The sequence below is a fragment of the Aphelocoma coerulescens genome, chromosome 12, assembly GCF_041296385.1.
Source record: "Aphelocoma coerulescens isolate FSJ_1873_10779 chromosome 12, UR_Acoe_1.0, whole genome shotgun sequence".
Taxonomy (NCBI): Eukaryota; Metazoa; Chordata; class Aves; order Passeriformes; family Corvidae; genus Aphelocoma; species Aphelocoma coerulescens.
Window position 1 is genome coordinate 18503224 of NC_091026.1, and position 17176 is coordinate 18520399.

Consider the following 17176-nt stretch of genomic DNA (forward strand, 5'->3'; position numbering starts at 1 on the left):
TGCTGCACCACTAAAGAAATCCTGGACCACAGGCTTGGAGAAGACCTTTTCCTTGGCACAGGTGATCCCAGTGGGGAGCTGTATGGAGAATGTCCAAAGGAAGGAGGTGTTGCTGAGGCCGCTGGGCAGAGCAGGCTCCCGAGCTGTGTCTGTGCTGCCGTGGCTGGGGTTGGGGTGTGTGGGACTGGCCGGGATCCTGCAATCCTGCAGAGTGCCTCTGAGGAGCAATGGCCACGTTTCAGCAATTTCTGCATCCTGCAGCTGCCTGCTCAGGCAGAGAGAGCCATCACCAGCCAAAAGTGATCTAAGACTGCAGGGCTGACATGGATCACGCTCCCAGGAGTGACTGCAAGACAGAGATTCCTGTTGCTCTCAGACCATGCCTTGAATAATTTGGGTGCATTCTGCTGGGCTTGTGGCCTCCCTCTTTCCAAAGAATAGGATTCAGCATCTGCTAGGAGAAAACACTTATTCTTCTGTTGTTTCCTTTCCAAGCATTTCCTTTGGTGCAAGTGTGAATATTGACAAGTGTGTTTTAGAACGTGGGAGCTCACATTAGGCTGAGATGGTGCCTTGGTGTTTAATGTACAATGCACACAGCTTGGATGCATGCATTAATCATATTCCTATTGCCTTTGTTATGGTAATGGAAGAAACAGGCTCTTGGGTTTTTTTTTAATTAAAAAAAAAAGGAAAAGGGGGTTAGTTGTTTTTTTAAGATGCATTATATTTCAGCAGCTAATGAAGAGGAAATAATGATGACTGTGCACTGTAATATGTATTAGAGCACTAATTAGACTATAGCAGAACTGCTTACGATGTCTTTTAAACACCTGCTTGGTAATTTTCACCCCCACGTGCTCCTCCCTTCACCAGGGCAGGTGTGGTGGGAGGACTGAGGTAATACTGAAACAGGAAACAGAGCTCACATCAGCCTCCAAGTCTGTGTTTTGTTTGCCCTGCTCTACCTGTATTTAGGAGAAGGATCATGTGGATGGTCACTGAAGGGCCCTTTGTGTGGGCTGGGATTTCTATTGCCCATGGCAGGTATTGGGAAAGGAGTCAGATAGGTTTTCTGACTTCCTTGTGACCCCACAAAGGCAATGTGGTGTCAGGACAAGAATTCCCAGTTCAGACTGTGGTCCTGCACATCTGTTAGTCCAGAATGTTATGTATTGTACCTCCAGCACTTGCTTATCATTGATTTAGTGAGCGTGTTTTTGAGACCATTAAAGGCTGTAAATATAAAAATAATGCTGGCCTTCATTTTTAAAGCTGTTTTGAAGTTGTCTTTTACTGTCATAAGAAACCACAAATATTTTCACTGCATCTTCTTTGCTTTTACATTTCTGTAAATTGTGTAAATAATTGAATTTTAAATATGAACTACAAGTGTGCCCAAAATCAAGCAGACATTAGAGTTCCTAACCCAACCATACCTGTGATTCAACTTGTTTCTCTCAGCTCCTTCCAAAGGAAACCTTCTCTGACTGCCTGTTCCCCTGCCAGAGGATTTGGAGCTGTTGGTGCCTGAGAGCCTGAGCAGAGCCCAGATGAGGATGCTGCAGGTGAGCAACTCTGATTCAAAGCTTTTAAATTGTTTTATCTTTGTGATGAAAATTTTCAGCAGATGCTCTAAATCCTGAGATAGTCACACGTTTAAATGGAGTATGACCACATTTTTCATGGAATAATGCATTTAAAAGTAACAGGCAATATTTTCATTCTTAGGTATGTCAGAATTTTTTCTCTATTTTGAAATTTTTGGTACTACCTGCAATTTTATAGAACCTAATTTCAGGTGGTCATTGAGAGCTGCAGCTGATCTCATCCCCTCTGTGAGATCAGTTCTGCCTTACACACAGAGGTGCTGCTGCTTTATGTGACTTCTGCTCTGAACCCTGAACGGAGCAGTAAAGTTTGGGTAACTTAATGCAACCCCCACAGAGAGGACAGAGCTGAAAAGAGAGAACAGTTCTGGGGAGGTTCAGCTGTCCTTGGTAGGATTTGAGTCCCAGAATAGGAACAGATAAGAGAACCGGGTAAGAGGTAAATGCAAAGTTGCATCAGATGCCATAAGCAGATGCGGATTTGCTGAAGGCAGAGAGAGAAAAGGAGAATCTGTTTTCTTCTTCCTCCCTCTTCAGCAGGGCCTGTGCAGGCTGTATGGCAGATGTACACATGTATTTCTGTTACACTGGTGCTCTGGCAGACACGTGGAATTTCTCAAGGTGCTTTGGGGTTGGTGGCAGAGAAAATCCCTGAGACTTCACAGTGTCCAATACTGATTGTCCTGAAGGGATGCCCCAGGGACTGCAGTAATGGAAGGTGCTGCCCTTGGGTAGGAGCTTTACAGGCAGAAAGTAACAAAAATTTACCCCAAGGATAAGACACAGGACTTATCTGGATACAGCAAGTAGCTAAAAACCCCAGAACAAAGCCCCAGCAATTTTTGCCACGTTCCTCACCAGGATAAGTGATGCTCTCAGCACTGGCAGTGCTTGTGGAGGCAGCAGAGCAAAGCACAAATGCATTCGTGCAAGGGAACTGGGAGGCCAGAACCTGAGTCTGCCAGAGCCCAGGTGGGTGTTCTGCCTTGCTGAGCAAGCCTGGCGGCTCAGTGATGCCAGCTGGCTGTCCCCAGTGCCCCGTGTGACGCAGGTGGCACCCCTGAGGGCTGCCAGACCTGAGCTCGCCCGCCAGTGACGCGCTGAACAAGTACCTCGAGGGTTTCTGAGAAAGGCAAGCTCATCTTTCAAGTGATGCTGCTGAGCTTGGTGCTTTCCTTCAGTTCTGGGGGAAATCATCTCAGTACCGTGAGAGGAAGGGGAGGGAGGGGAAGGCAGGAAACTTGAATCAGGTCTTTTTAAATCCCACCATGGGCAGTTGTGCTGGGAAAGTCTGAGGGGGTTTTGCCTCTGCCCTGTGCTGGTGTGTGTGTGTCACTGGGGGTCGTGTGAGACAAACCTGTGCCCACCTCTCCCTCCCTTGTGGCTTCAGAAGCTGTGTCCCCTCTCCAGAGGAGACAGGACCATGTGCCATGTGGCCACCATGAGATAAATGACCAGTCCAGAAGAGCTGAAATAAAAACCCTCTGGAGGGCATCCACTGCTTTCTGGGGTCGGATCTCTCCAGGGGCCCTTCCCTGCCATCTCCCCAGTGCATTTCAGGTGAATCCGAGGATCTTGGCTTGTATTGCTGTTTAATTGCTCACCGATATCAGCACTATTCTAAGACATGAGCCATATCAATCTAATCACAAACCCAAACAAAGCAGCAGTCACTCGAGTCCTTTATCTATTGGCAGGCAGCAGCGAGCCCTCATCTCTTATCCACTCTGCATACCCACAGTTTCTCTGCAGCCTTCATCAGCACCAGGAATTCAACAGCTGAGACCAACATTTATCTCAGTGAATCCAGCATGTGTGGCTGCCCCTTCCCTGACTATTCAAACATGAAGCCACATCAGTGCTGCTCGTTTGGGAGGCGATGACAAGGGTCATCATTTTATTCTTTATCTCCCGCTTCACCTGCTCCTGAATGCCAAAGCAAGGCAGGAAACAGCATCCTGGGGAGCTTGGTGGTGTGGATGACAGCCCTGCCATGCCTGGCTGTTCATCAGGGTGCCACTGGAGGATGAGGAGGAGTGGGAGGCAGAGCTGAGCACCCCAGCCCTGGTGCTGCTGAGGTGTGAGGGAGGTGATGGGTGCCAGCCCCGCCAGCCCCTTCAGCTACCTGGGGAGAAGCCAAAGGGCTGAATTGCCTTGTCAGGTAGGAAACCTTCAGCCTGGTCAAAAATCAGTTTAATTTCTGAAGATGAGACAGGTTCAAATTGAGTTTGAATGTCTCGTACTTCCCTCAGGGCTGTGTTTTTGGGAAAAAGGTTTCGTTCAGCTGCTTTCCACTCACACGGCATTTACGTGCCTAAAAGGATTCAGCTGTCACAGCCTGACAAGCACTGAAAAGCTCTTGTTAAGGTCACTGGTATCAGAGAAGTGTCTCTCCTACAACATCCCGGTGAATCAGGGCCACTGGCACTGGGAAGCAGGGACTGATGTCAAGGCACCCTTTGCTGCAGACAGGACCGTGACCCGCTGTGCCAGCACGGCGCTTTCCCCACCGCTCCTCCCGAGGAGAGCCATGAACGCTGCTCCAGCTAAGTGCAAAAAAACCCCAGCTCTAAACATCCCTGACCTTTAAATTCAGGCTGCAGCGAGCAGATCTGCTGCTAACCAGAAATCCAGGGTTGCTTTCATGTGTCTGGGCGTTCAGGGAATAGATGTAGCTTAACATGCAGATGCCGGGCTTCCTGCAGCACGCTGCTGCTTTTCAAGCTCTCTCATTTCATGCTGTTACCTCCATCCCTGCTGTGTCTGTGAAAGGAGCCTCTCTGAGGAAAAGTTTCCCACAGACACAAAATCTGACTGATGTGGTTAAAAAACCCCCACAACCAACCACTTATAGTTTAATTTCTAAATGCAGTGTCCATCTGCAGCCTGGCAATCAGCAGCATCTCTGCTGCTGGTGTCTGGAGAAACCAGCCTCTCACTCCCTCAGGTTTCTGGGTGTATATTTTATATATTTGTCCTCATGGTCAAGTGAGGAAGTCCTGAATGTGGGAGCCAGGAGTCTAGTCCTGCCACAGGTGTGCAGGGGAAGATTTTCCCTCTGGAGCAGTGATGCTCCAGTGCCCTTTGGCATGTTCATCTGAGCATCTGGGCTCTGTGTCCAAGTTCCTGTGCTCACACAACTTCAGTGTTCTGCACAGAGAGGGGAAATAGATCTTTCTTGTCCCAGGTAACGGGCTATAAGAGAGGGAAAATGGCCTCAAGTTGTGCCAGGGGAGGTTTAGATCGGATATTACGAAATATTTCTTCCCTGAAAGGGTTGTTAAGCCTTGGAACAGGCTGCCCAGGGCAGTGGAGGGGCCACCATCCCTGGAGGGATTTGAAGGAGGTGTAGATGTGGTGCTTGGGGACATGGTTTAGTGATGACCTTGGCAGTGCTGGGTTAACACTTGGACTTGATGAGCTCAATTCTAAATTATTCTGTGGTTCTCTGTTCAAATGCTTTTTTTTCTTATCACCAATGAAAAATGCCCATCAAGCCCATGTACAGCAGCTGCTGGGCAGGTGGGACTTGTTGACAAATAATGTTATTTGGCACTTCAAATATCTTCCTCGAACATTTCTTCATAATGCATGAGGCATTATTGACAGGTGAAATAAGAGAAAGTGTTTGATGTTTCTCTGATGCTCTTTTTATTCTCCTCTAATTTCAATTATTTCCCATTCTATGCCACTACCATATAATTCAATATTTTAAGCATATTTTCCCTCATAGCGTCTGCTTATATTTCTAAACTTGTCAGGTTATTTTGGCCACAATGAATTCCATGAGCAATGCCTCTCCTTGAGAGCTGCTCCCAGCCCTGTGCTGGCCTGATAAGAGCAGTGAGTCAGGAGCTGCTCTGGGAACAGCAGGACTCATGTGGCTGCACCTCAGCTGGGCTGGGGCCAGAGAAAAGAGCATGTGGAATATCAGAAATTAATTGAAACCTCATAGAACTGGGGTAAAAAGTGAGATTCAAACCTGATTTTCAGCAATTCAGTCTTGAAGTTGTGGCTGTATGTAATGGAGCCCATTAGCCCATTGATCCAGGTCTAGAAATCAAACAATTGTCGCTGAAATCCGGGCTTTCACCCCAAGCATGCAGCTGGGTGTTCGTGTTCCCCAGGTGTAAGGGAGGATTGTAATCCACGAGGCTTCAAGGAAATCAAGAAATACTGAGTTAAAGGCCCTGTCCCACACCTTCAAGCACAAACTCCAGTTAAGCAGGGAAGTGGCCCCAAGCAGCAGCATCTCTTTTCTTGAGCTCCAGGAGCAGGAATGACTTCCTTGTAGGAAAGGGAGGTGCTGGAGGCAATGCCTCGCTCTCATCTGGGCTTTTCTCAGGCTCCACCACGATTTCATGTTCAGATGGCAGCACTCTGACCCCTCAGTCACCTTTTCTGTCTAAACAATCATTATGGAGCACTCCTGAGTTCTGGCAGCACCTACCCAGGACAGATGGCCTCCAAAACATCACAGAACCCTCATCTTTTGAAGAAAGCCTTCCCCAAATGGGTCTAATTTAAAGCATGGCCTTTCTCATTTCTTCCCAGGGGACAGCTAATTAAATTTAGAAGGCACAGCTCTGCTCCTCCCAGGGCAGGCACAAGTGGGTGTTTGATATCCAAACATTTATGGTTTGGTTCCAGCACATCAGTGAGGAGAGATGATTATACCACAGGCCTGGTTCCTAGGGTCCATCACCGTGTCCCACAGCCATAGGGAGGAGGAGGAGAGAAGATCCAGCAGGCAGGAATTGTGCAGCAAGATTGATTTATTTAATTATTTTACAAACTCTTTTAGAGACTTTTTTCTTCATAGTCTAATTGGACAAAGGACCAGCCACCCCTTGGGGTGATTGGCTAAAATCCTAAAACATCCATTGTCAAAATATTTTTCAACTGTACCATAAACAAGACTTTTAAAGGCTGCAGGTGTTTGGTTTACAGAACTCTGCTACCTCTTCTGTGAGAGAGAAAAGTCTCTCATGACTTAGAAAATAGCAAGAAAATCCTTGCTAGCAGCATTTTTGTATCTACAGATGATGAACTCCCTAGAATAAATATCAATAATTGTATTGAACTCCCCTTTTTTTCCAAGTTTACCAGAGCCAGCCAGAAAGAGGTGAACTCTTGAGAAATATCTTGTGCAAAAATGTCTCTAATTTTTCACTGCCATGACCAAGCCCAATTCAATCTGTGTTATCTCTCATCAGTTCTATTAATAGCCTGCTGCCAAAATTGGTGGTTGCACCTGAGGAGCTCAGAGAGCAGCTCAGAGGAGGTTGAAACAAAGCTCTTGTCTTGCTTTCCAAGGTCTGCCTGCTCCAGTCCAGTTGTTTCTGGCTGCTATCTCCCAGCCTGTTGTCTGTGGTGGGAAACGTTATTCACTTTTCCTCTTGTGCATCAAAATGGCTCCGAGAGAGTCTTTTCCTTGAGGCAGGATACCCTGGAAACTCTGGATCTTTTCAATTAGCTGCATTACAAACTGATTTCCAGCCTTGTCTCTCTTCTCTTACATGAGCTATAAAATCCCTTCTCTCCTCCCCAGCTGAACTAAAAATGGCCAATTTTTTTAACATGCTTTTTACAAGTGTGTCTACACGGCAGAAATGAGGAGTTCTGGCTTATCCTGTGTTATGTAAATATTTCTGTGCTTCCCAAACAAAGTTTTTCTTTCCCTTTGATCCAGCTTTCTTGTAGCCAGTTTAACCTCCAGAAGGAGCCAGGAGATTCAGGGAGATTGCCATTGGCATTAGTCCTGAGGAAAACTGGAGAGAGAAAAGAAAACTCCAAATTACCGATGCAAAGAGCTCATTTAGAAGTACATGCTCACCAAAGGGAGAGGTTGCCTTTCAGTGGTTTTTTTTAAGCAAATTTTTGCTTAAAATAGCTGGGACCAATATAAAAATAGCATTTGAATAGTGATAAGAGATGAAAGTGGTGCTTTTCCAGCAGCCTGGGAGGTGGCTGGGCCCCAGACTTGTGCTGTGGGCAAGATCTCAGAATCACTGGAGTTATTTTTATCCTTCCACACTTTCTGTGCCTGAAATTTTTGCTGATTGCTTTGGGCTGTGCTGGCAGAGGGGGCGCAGCATCCTCAAAAGAAACTTTTAGGACAACTTCAAACTCCTACAAGGAGTGGTTGATTCCAGTTTCACTGATTTCACGGCATTATTTATTATTAGAGTTATTTCACAGAGTTATCATATAGAGTTCTATGTCCTAATTATAAAATTAGGACCAAAGCACCAGTAGCAGAGAGAGGAAAACCAGCAAGCGCAGTCTGGAGATAAAAATGTTTAATTGCACTTAAAAGTTACTATACAGAAGATATAACAGTAAAGATTTTGGCAGTATTTTGGGTAGAATGACAGCAGAAGGTCTGGCTGAACTCCTGGTTCTGTGCCAGTGGCCAGGACTACCAGCATGATTTCCTATTTGGAGAAAAAAAAAATAGAAAAAAAAAAAAAATATATATATATATATATGTGGGATTTATATAGGGCTTGCATATGTATTTGCCTGGATGTTTATCAGGTCTGCTGCTAGCACCTCCTTGAGAAAAAGTGCATTTATTTAAAAAAACAACCAGCTGAAGATGTTATTGAGGCCACGGATGTGAAGGCAAGAGGAGCCACTGCACTGGGAGTGTCTGCGTGGAGCCTCCTGGTGACACTCTGGAGACACAGCCAGCAGGAAAACTTGGCAGGGCTTTGTTGTGCCTCGGCCCTCCCCTGGTTCAGCAGGGCTGATTGATCAGCCCAAGTCTGCTGAAATTGGGGTGAGGGATTCATTACCCTGGGATCAGGCCCTCAGCACTGGATACTCTGCTTGCTTGAAAATAGGTAATTAATGGTGCTTTATTTTTCACGTTTCCAAGGCAACACAAACCCCCAAGACTTTGTTTTCCAGACCGTGAACCAATGCTTTTGGCTGCTGCAGAAGCTCTCCCATCTCGTCTGAAGCTGCTGTCAAGGTACCAAAGCCATATTTTTAGTCATTACAGTCTATTTACATCCTATATCCAAAAAGTAATGATGATCAGATGCTGCTGCTGAAATGATCTGCTCTCACTGCAGAACTCATTCAATCAGCAGAGAGCTCTGCTATTCAAATAGATAATTAGTGTTGTGACAAGTGTGACTGTAAATGCCTCAGTTTGGTGGCAATGTTAGGAAGTGTGACAAAAATTAAGTTATTTCTCTGCCTTAAGCATGGCCCTCCTTGGATTGCTAATGAGGGAGATTCTTGTTAAACACATGTCCTGTTCTGACTGACTCCTTTACAGATCCTGGGAAAATGATTTATTCTTTGTATCATCAGGGGCAGGAAAGACAGGACTTTCCCATGTTTTCTCTGACTTGTTTCTTTTTGTGTCTTTACCTGATGTAAGAGGTCATTGCTGGTGCTCCAGCACAAAAGAGAGATCCTCCCAGGGAGAGCAATCCCAATGGACACCTTTCCTGCTTGTCCATATCCCATCTTTAGAAGGAATGGGCTCGGGAAGGACATTTAAGTGCTCCAGTCTCAGAGGAGCATTCACAGCACCTCCCCTGGAGGTGCCAAAATCCACCTGCAGTTCTCTCTGGGGCTGCAGAGCAGGGTTCAGGGTTGCCTCAGGGAATGTCCCCACCTGTGCTTGGAGGTTCCCTGTGCAGGATCAGGAGACTCCCAAGGCCCCGTGTCCCTGAGCAGGAGAATGCAGGGAGTCCCTCCAGAGTTGCCCATGGCTTTTGTTCAAAGGAATCACTTTTATTTTGCATTTTCATTAATGGCCACATGCTTTGGCAGCTGGGTTTAGGTCCCACCTTTGACCAAGGGCATGCAAACCCTCCCTGTGTGCTGCTGGGGGATTCCAACCCTGCACCCTTGGCTCATAATGGAGCAAGGAGGCGAATCCCTGCCCCTCCTCTGGCAGTTCTGCATCCCGAGGAGTGCAGGATTTGGGAGGATGGGGGCTGAGCAGGCAGCAAGGAGCTGGACTCCATCAAAAGTTTCTCTTTCCTGATGGACAATTTGGCTGTTCCCCTGTCCTAGGAGCTGTTTTGAGTTTAAATTATCACAGGCTGAATTAATGAACATGTGGTAGTTGCATCCTTTTACAGGATCCTAATGGGATGCTTTTGATTCTTCCTTTTTCAGCCTCTGCCAGTGCCTTGATGTTCTACCCCCCCCCAAAGGGAATTAATCGCTGGGAAGGAATGAAGAGCACAGCACAAAGAGCAGGCATGGTCCAGGCCTCACAGGACTAATTATGCTCTTGAAGGGTGAGAAAATAATCTTGGGTACATTGGGAAGAAAGTGTCTCAGTAATGCTGCATGGGGTTACAGGCACATCTCCTGTATTTGTGCATTTGAAAAAAAGAAAAGACTTTCAAAGGCACTTCTTGACCTCGAAAAGATCAGTGAGGAGCTCAAGAAAAGAAATTTAATTCCAAGCAAGTTTATCAAGTTTTCTTGACCCTTCAGGATGGAAAAAGCAAAGGAACGATGCACATGAAGGTCCTGTGAAATTCTAATACTAAAACACTCATGCACAAACTGTGAAGTCTGAAAGCAGAGCTCAAGCCCAGAGCAAACAAAGAGCAGGGGATGAATTCCAACGAGGGCAGCGCAGACACCGCAGCTTGGCAGCTCAGGCTCTGCAAGAGGGCAAACAGAAGGAAAGGTGAGTGTCTCTGTATTGAAAAACCAAAGTTGGGGGGCAACTCTGTGGTGCATCTCATACAAGGCAGGACAGAGGACTGGCAGTCACAGCCCCTGTCACGAAGAGGAAAACAGGGCATAGATCCCAGACTGTGACAGGGCTGTTTGAGAGTGACAGTGGGCTCTATTTGTGGCAGAGTACCTGTGCACAGACACAGATCCCCCTGCTCTGGCACCACCTTGCCAGCAGGAGAAAGGAGCAGTGGCAGAGCTGGCACAGGACTGTCCTGGGGGGGATGCCCCAGGGGTGCCAGGGAGGTGGCCACATCCTGAGACACCTCGGGAAACACTGCCAAGCCAAAGGTAAGACTTTAGTAACTCTGGAACAGAGCTTGCTGAGGCTGCTGAGCAGGAGCTCAGCTTGGACATAGAGAAATTCTGTCCTCTTTCCTCAGCTGCACCTCCCTCCTCCTCAGACACCCAAGCTGTGACCTGTGGGATTCTTAGGAAATCCCTTTTCTCAGAGGCCAAGGCTGATCCCCAGAGCTGCTGAAGATGCACCACGTCCCCCATCCCGTGGCAGCTCCCAGATCCCAAGAGCCTCTTTTTATCCATCAAGCCCTGATAAAGCAGCAGCAAAGGACACTCAGGTCTCTCTCTGCTAAACACATCCCTTTTTATTGCTTTTCAGGAGTTCACAGCATTAGCATAAAACAATTGAGGTGGTTGTTTCCCCTAAGAGAGCCAGGGCCTGTTTACAAACTCATTTTATTTCTGCAATATTCCACTGTTATTTATTTCAGGCAGAGCTGTCAGATGAATGCACTCCCTCGTGCTGGACAGCTTGCTTTAGTGCCTGTTATTAAGATATAACATATATAACCTGACAGGCACTGCCCACGTCTGCCTGCCACCACCAAAAGGTAAATTAAGTCAAAAATGGAGATCTCCAGTATTTCTTTGGACTGAAGTGATATTAGTTTTTAACTCGTTTTGTATTCATAGAGGATCCTGCATGTTTGTAACATATCCCACAGTAAACTGTTTAAAGAAAAAGCTGTTTTTTTAAAAAAATTCTTATTCTAAGTACGTCTGAGAAATTCAGGCTTTAGAACAGAGCTCCAGTTTTGGATGGGGAATTGAAAGAATGCAATTTTTAAAGCTATGACTGAAGCCTACCATTCTTCCTTATGAGATTTCAAATATTAGTTGTGACAAAGTGCTGGTTATTTTTAGGGCAGCACAATTCCAATGGAAGGGCAGACCCACCTTCCCCACCACCTGCAGTTCTCGTTGTACAAGCGATTCTATTCATATTTTTCATTATTATTATTTTTTTTCTTCCCTTTTTTTTTTCACCCCAGGACTGAGTTGCTAATTTTGGATGGTCACAGGAGCTGCTCTGGAAATGTCTGCAACAGGTAGGCTTATCCCTTACTGCTTCCCCACCTTGTACTCCTGCACTTTCCCAATGACAACTGGTTTTTTATCAATTCACTGGAGAACCAAGTCACTTCTAGTAAGGCAAACAACCCTGAGCTGCATAAACATGGTATGAGGGAGAGATGAGTTTAAAGGAAGCCTAATCTAGGTGCTGGGGGAGGCAGAGGAAAGCTGGAGTGTCCACCTACAACCATCTGAAAGGAAAAAGCCTGATTTACTCAGGAAAAATTACTTCAGTCTTATGTACACACTTGGATCATTATTAACCCTTACTGCAGCTTCTGGATCAGCTCCCTATTATGCAGGCAGAATCCACACTTTAAAAACTTTAAATAGTTGTGCTGTGCCTGTGCTCCCAAGGAAAAGGCAACTGCACAGCAAACAGAAGCTGCAATTTAATGCTAAACAGCAATACACTGAATATATTATTATAAAAAACTAAGTCTTCTTCAGTATAATTACACTGGGGCTTTTTTCTGCTTTAGGGAAGAGGAAACAGCCTGACTGGATAGATGGGGAATGAAGCCAGGGAAAGGGAGGTGGATTTTTGTCCATCCTCCTGCAAACCTGTGGGCAGAGGTGCAGCTCAGAAGCCTGAGCACAACCATTTTTAGATGTATTAAACCCCCAGCATGCACAAATATGTAACAGGAACAAGCAATAACACTTTGAGATATTCTATTATCCCTCAATGTAATAAATAATTTTATTAGACCAATAGAAAAAAACGCATACAGATAACCATAGGATACACACACAACTGGAAGTTCAAGGGTAAATTTCAACCTTTTCAATATGAAACAAGGTACTGGGTACGTATCTCATGGAGATATAGAACTAGAAATCAAACAATAATACAATGTGTGTGAAAAAATGGGCAGTACAGGAACCTGGACTAGAATTTTGTGAAACAAGAGTCACCCTTTGTTGCATGAAGCGTAACTATTTACTCACTAGGATCACCCGTATTGCCACGTCCCACCCACCCCCCTGTTTGCAAGTGTCTGAAAACAACACTGGTCAGCCACATGGAAAAGCAACAAAGTCATTTATAGCTCTCTATGTACAGTATTTACAGCTCTTGCTTACCTCAGCAGCACATTGTCTCATCTGGAGCTCATCAGCTCATTTGCCAGCTGAATGCATACCAAGGTGTTCTTTCTACAGTGCCACCATCATTTCATTAATCCTGGTTCTCCCTTTGCAGCTCTGTGTGTTGTGACAGTATTGTGAAGTTTAAAAAAAGCTCCAGGCGTTGAGGAGACGCTTTATGTCATGTGAACATGCTGGAACAGGGATGCTGCCACCTCTCTAAAAGGTGTCTAAAAGGCTGATTTCACTAAAGCCACAACTCTAGAAGTCAAATGGACCAGGCTTAATGGATCTTTAATTTACTGCTACAGAAGAAAGCACAGATTTCTCTCCAATAGCAAGCCTGAAGTGTGGTTGTACCATTTTTTATTGTATCCTGTAGTATTGCCATGAACTCCCCAGAATCATGTGACAGTGGTGGGGTGCAGCTGAGAGCCAGAGCAGGTGGAACAGTTCAGAACCAGTTAAAGAGCAGCAGGAAGGACAGGTCTGGCTCTAACTTTGAATTCAGGGTGTTTATGGTGCAGTGTGGCAGATAAATGAGCGAGATAGTTTGGGGCTGCAGGTCTGGGAGCTCCACGTCACGAGGGAGAGAGGGAGGGAGGGAGGGGGTGGCTGTCCCTCTTCATAAGGCCATGGTGCCACTGCATGTCACCCATGCTGCCAGCTGGGCACTTCTGCTCCTGAAACACTGGCAGGAGGGCAATCAAACCATCCCTGAAGGTGGGAGAGCTTGGTTATGATCAAAGAAACTGGTTAAGAAAGGTAAGGTGGGGAGATAAGGAAATGAACTTCAGAATTTATTGATGAAGGGTGGGTGGCTGAAAAGGTGCACAAACGTCCGCTGAGAGGCTTCCTCAAAACAGCTGGGAGATCATCAGTGCCTTTGCCCTGCTCCCAGCTGGGATTCCTTGCTCCATTCAGAGTAACTCCCACAAAGGGCAGCAGGAAAAGGATCCAAACCTCCTGGGTGATGGCCCTGCCTTGAGAGCAGCCACGTGGGAGTTGTGCTGCCCTCGGACTGGTAACAGCCACGTCCCTGACTCCATCTTCTCCCTGTCAAATGTCATTTTAACAATGCAGAACAGACCCAGAACAATTCAGTGATGCTGCAAAAATGGAGTTTCTCACTCTTCCTCGTAGCCCTGACCTCACAGCGCCATCCCTCCCCCTCTCTCTCACACTGTATCTGAAGTATGTAACATGTAAACTCCTTTGGTTCAAGTATTAAGGCATTTTAGATTCCTTTTTAAAGGATTTGCTAAACTTTACATGGTATTTTTACTTCAACTTACAGTGAAATATAAAGAATTTAAAAACACATCAGGATAGAAGAAAAAACATGCATTAACCACTGCAGTTTTTTTTTTTTAAAAAAGCACTTTAGTAACCAATTCTTTCTTTTTTTCCCAGCAAATGCAAATGTATCAGCACAACACAGAATTAATGGTCAAGGAGAATACTGTTGCTAAGAAGCTGGAGACACTGAAGATGCTCAAGACTGACAGAGCAGAACCTCTTGCATCCATACCTGTGACAAAGGAAAAAGCTCAGGATTAAAGGAAAGCATGAGTATGTGCTGTGCCACATTATTACCCCTCCTAGACGCTAAGCAAAAATTACTGAAATTTTGTTTTTAGTTCTTACAAGCAATAGAGATTTTAAAAAATACAGTAAATATTTAAAAATTGCAGAAATGCCTTGCAAAATGCTGTGACCATGAATGGCTTTCGTGCTCTGGTTTAGCTGACAAGGTGGTGTTTAGTCAAAGGTTGGACTCAATGATCTTAGAGGTCTTTTCCAACCTTAATGATTCTGTGGTTCTACTTTCAAAGTAATATTTTCTTTTTTTAAAAAAAGAGAAAAAGTAGAAAACTTAACATTTTTAATACCAATTTACATGGTAATTTTCCAGTTCAATAGAATGCTATTTGCCATGCATAAGGGCATGAAGACTTCTAATTGCTTTCCTTCTTATTACCTTATTACCACACGACGTCTAAGCATTACTTTTATTTTTTTCCCCCATCATTAAGGGAAGCAAAGACAAGCTGGGACAAAGGAAAATGGTTCAACCTACTGGCTAGTCTGGGGATGAGGATCTGCTCGCTGCTGCTGCCATCTCCCCCCTCAGTGGTTGCTCTGACCTCTATAAAATAATCGTCCTTGAGCTGCAGCCACAGCTCGGCCGTCGTCGTGTCCGTGGTCAGCACGTTCACCCTGCCCTGGCTGCTGGTCCTGTACAGAACCTGCAACACAGGACACCCCTCAGCACCTGCCCTGGCTGTTCTCAGTCCCTTACAAACAAGGTTCCAGCTTTTAAAAGTGATGGGATGAAAGAAAAGATCTGATTTTTGGTTAATATGCCAGGGCAGAATTACGTGTAAAGGAAGAAGGGAACATCAGTCAAGGCCTTTTAGTCCAGATTTAATTTAAAATGGCACGATGAATGATAATATGTATTATATATTATTTTTATTACAATAATATGAAATAATGGGTGGTGGGACACTGGAACAAGCTGTAAACATGTATTTCTTGTCAGTACGACTCAGTGGGTAATCAGATCTTCAGCCTGAATCTTTTATGCAGGAATATATCATGTGGGATCCAGCTGTACAGAGCTTATCAGGAACAGCCTCAGCTATTCTTTTACACACACTTCTATGACATATTGAAATACTTCCCCGTTTGTGTGCTCATCAGATTTAGAGGAGATGCAACAGTGTAATTTCTATCAGGGAAATGAGCATGGCCCACAGCAGGTAAGAGGAGAAAGGGTTTAAAAATAACAGTTTAATATACATGTGGTAATAGATAATAAATGTACCTGGCCAGCAATGGAAGCTACATCCATCGGGCTAAATCTTTTTAGTTTCTTTCCAAGTTTTATCCATTTGGGTAAGTGTTACAAATTTAAAGTAAGTGTTATAGATGTGGTAAGTGTTTAAATGTTGTAAGACCCAGGTGTGGGTGGGATCCCAAGAGCTGAGCAATGCCAGCACGGGGAGGGAAAGGGATTAGTGGGTGTTAACAGTGAGACATAGTTAGAGCATGATTTAAAATCCCTAAAAACGAGACCCCAGTGAAATGGTTTAGGGGTGGTATTGGGCATCCTCTGAATGTGCAAATAGACAAGGAAATAGCAGCTCCAGATTGCTCCTGGCTCTGTCCCCACTGACCTTGTACCCCGTGACCTCGGACTCGTTGTCCATCGCTCTGACCTCCTCCCAGCTCAGGATAACTCTGGAGTCTGTGACATTCCACACCACGTTTCCTGGAGGTTGGCTGGGTGCTTCAAACACACAACAAAAAGCACAACTTTAATTTAATTGGCATCAGTGATTTAATCACCAGCTCAGGTAATTGGCTGTCATTACATTTCAGATGCAAAAGCGACTCCAGTGCAGGCTCCTGTCTGCCCACGTTATGGTTCAGAGGCTAAATTCCAAAAACAGAAGGAAGGAAGGAAGGAAGGAAGGAAGGAAGGGAAAAACCAGAATGGCACATAAACATAAATGTTTTTTCTGAAGTTGAAGTATCTGTTGATGGTTCTTCATTCAATACAGCCAGACAGAAGCATGTGCCTCAGGACACGGGTGATTAATTAGAACAAACTCTAATGATGGTAACAGAGAATTTCTAGTTTTAGTACGGTGCCAACAATAAGAAAATTCTTCACAATCGATTTTTAGACAAATTTAGTCTCAGTGAATATTCACATTTACCCACTATGTTTGATTTACTTTACGATGTTTGTTATGTAAAATACTGGAAGTTGTTTTTCTGTTGGTTCTTCCAACCCGAGCTGTGGTTCTGAACTGTGCCATTCAAGGGGGTTTGGCCAAGGAAACCTACTGGGATTTTTTGTTCATTAGCAACCCAAGCCTGTCATTTGCAAAGCAGTTGCATGCTCTGGGCTCTGCCCCTTCGTGTACCTTGGGGCTGCCAAGCTTTCAGGGAAGTACAAACCTCTTAAAATACCTCAGGCCAGTTTCCCAGCAAATGGGTCCTGCAGTGACACAATCAATGATTAAAATCTTTTCTAAATGTGTTAAGGAAAATAATTTACTGTTGCTGTCACCTAGTGGAGGCAACTGCTGCTTAGGTGGACTGAGCTGTGTGCTTTGATGCTGGAGGTTCCAGCTTTAAGCACTGAAAGTGGTTTTGAACACTTGCATCCATGTGCTTATGGGTTTTTTCCTCTTTTTTTCCCTTCTCTTTTCAATTCTTTCACACAGGAGGTTCCCTGCCTTCTTTTCACAAGCAGACAGATCAAAACCCCACCTGATTATAGTCAAAAAACAGAAGAAAAAGTGTAAGAGTGAGACTTAAAAAAAATTATTCCCAAGTCAACCAACCACCCACAGCTATTTTTTTGC

General features: G+C 45.1%; 1 protein-coding gene and 1 long non-coding RNA gene across 8 annotated transcripts in view; one reads left to right on the top strand and one right to left on the bottom strand.

The window, feature by feature from the left end:
- LOC138117318 (uncharacterized) overlaps positions 1-14920 on the top strand; it is a 212321-nt gene extending 197401 nt beyond the window's left edge. For all 4 annotated transcript variants that reach the window (XR_011154615.1, XR_011154613.1, XR_011154614.1 and 1 more), the window contains 7 exons: positions 1465-1568; positions 8494-8589; positions 9756-9880; positions 10083-10281; positions 11624-11680; positions 14208-14366; positions 14831-14920. This is a non-coding gene — a long non-coding RNA (uncharacterized lncRNA). The remainder of the gene's footprint in view (positions 1-1464; positions 1569-8493; positions 8590-9755; positions 9881-10082; positions 10282-11623; positions 11681-14207; positions 14367-14830) is intronic.
- The window catches only part of LOC138117316 (contactin-3-like), a 94242-nt gene continuing 91287 nt past the window's right edge, over positions 14222-17176 (bottom strand). For all 4 annotated transcript variants that reach the window (XM_069027459.1, XM_069027460.1, XM_069027458.1 and 1 more), the window contains 3 exons: positions 15977-16089; positions 14875-15043; positions 14222-14325 (listed from right to left, as the gene is read on the bottom strand). In XM_069027459.1, coding sequence (XP_068883560.1) covers positions 14222-14325; positions 14875-15043; positions 15977-16089 — 386 coding nt within the window. The remainder of the gene's footprint in view (positions 14326-14874; positions 15044-15976; positions 16090-17176) is intronic.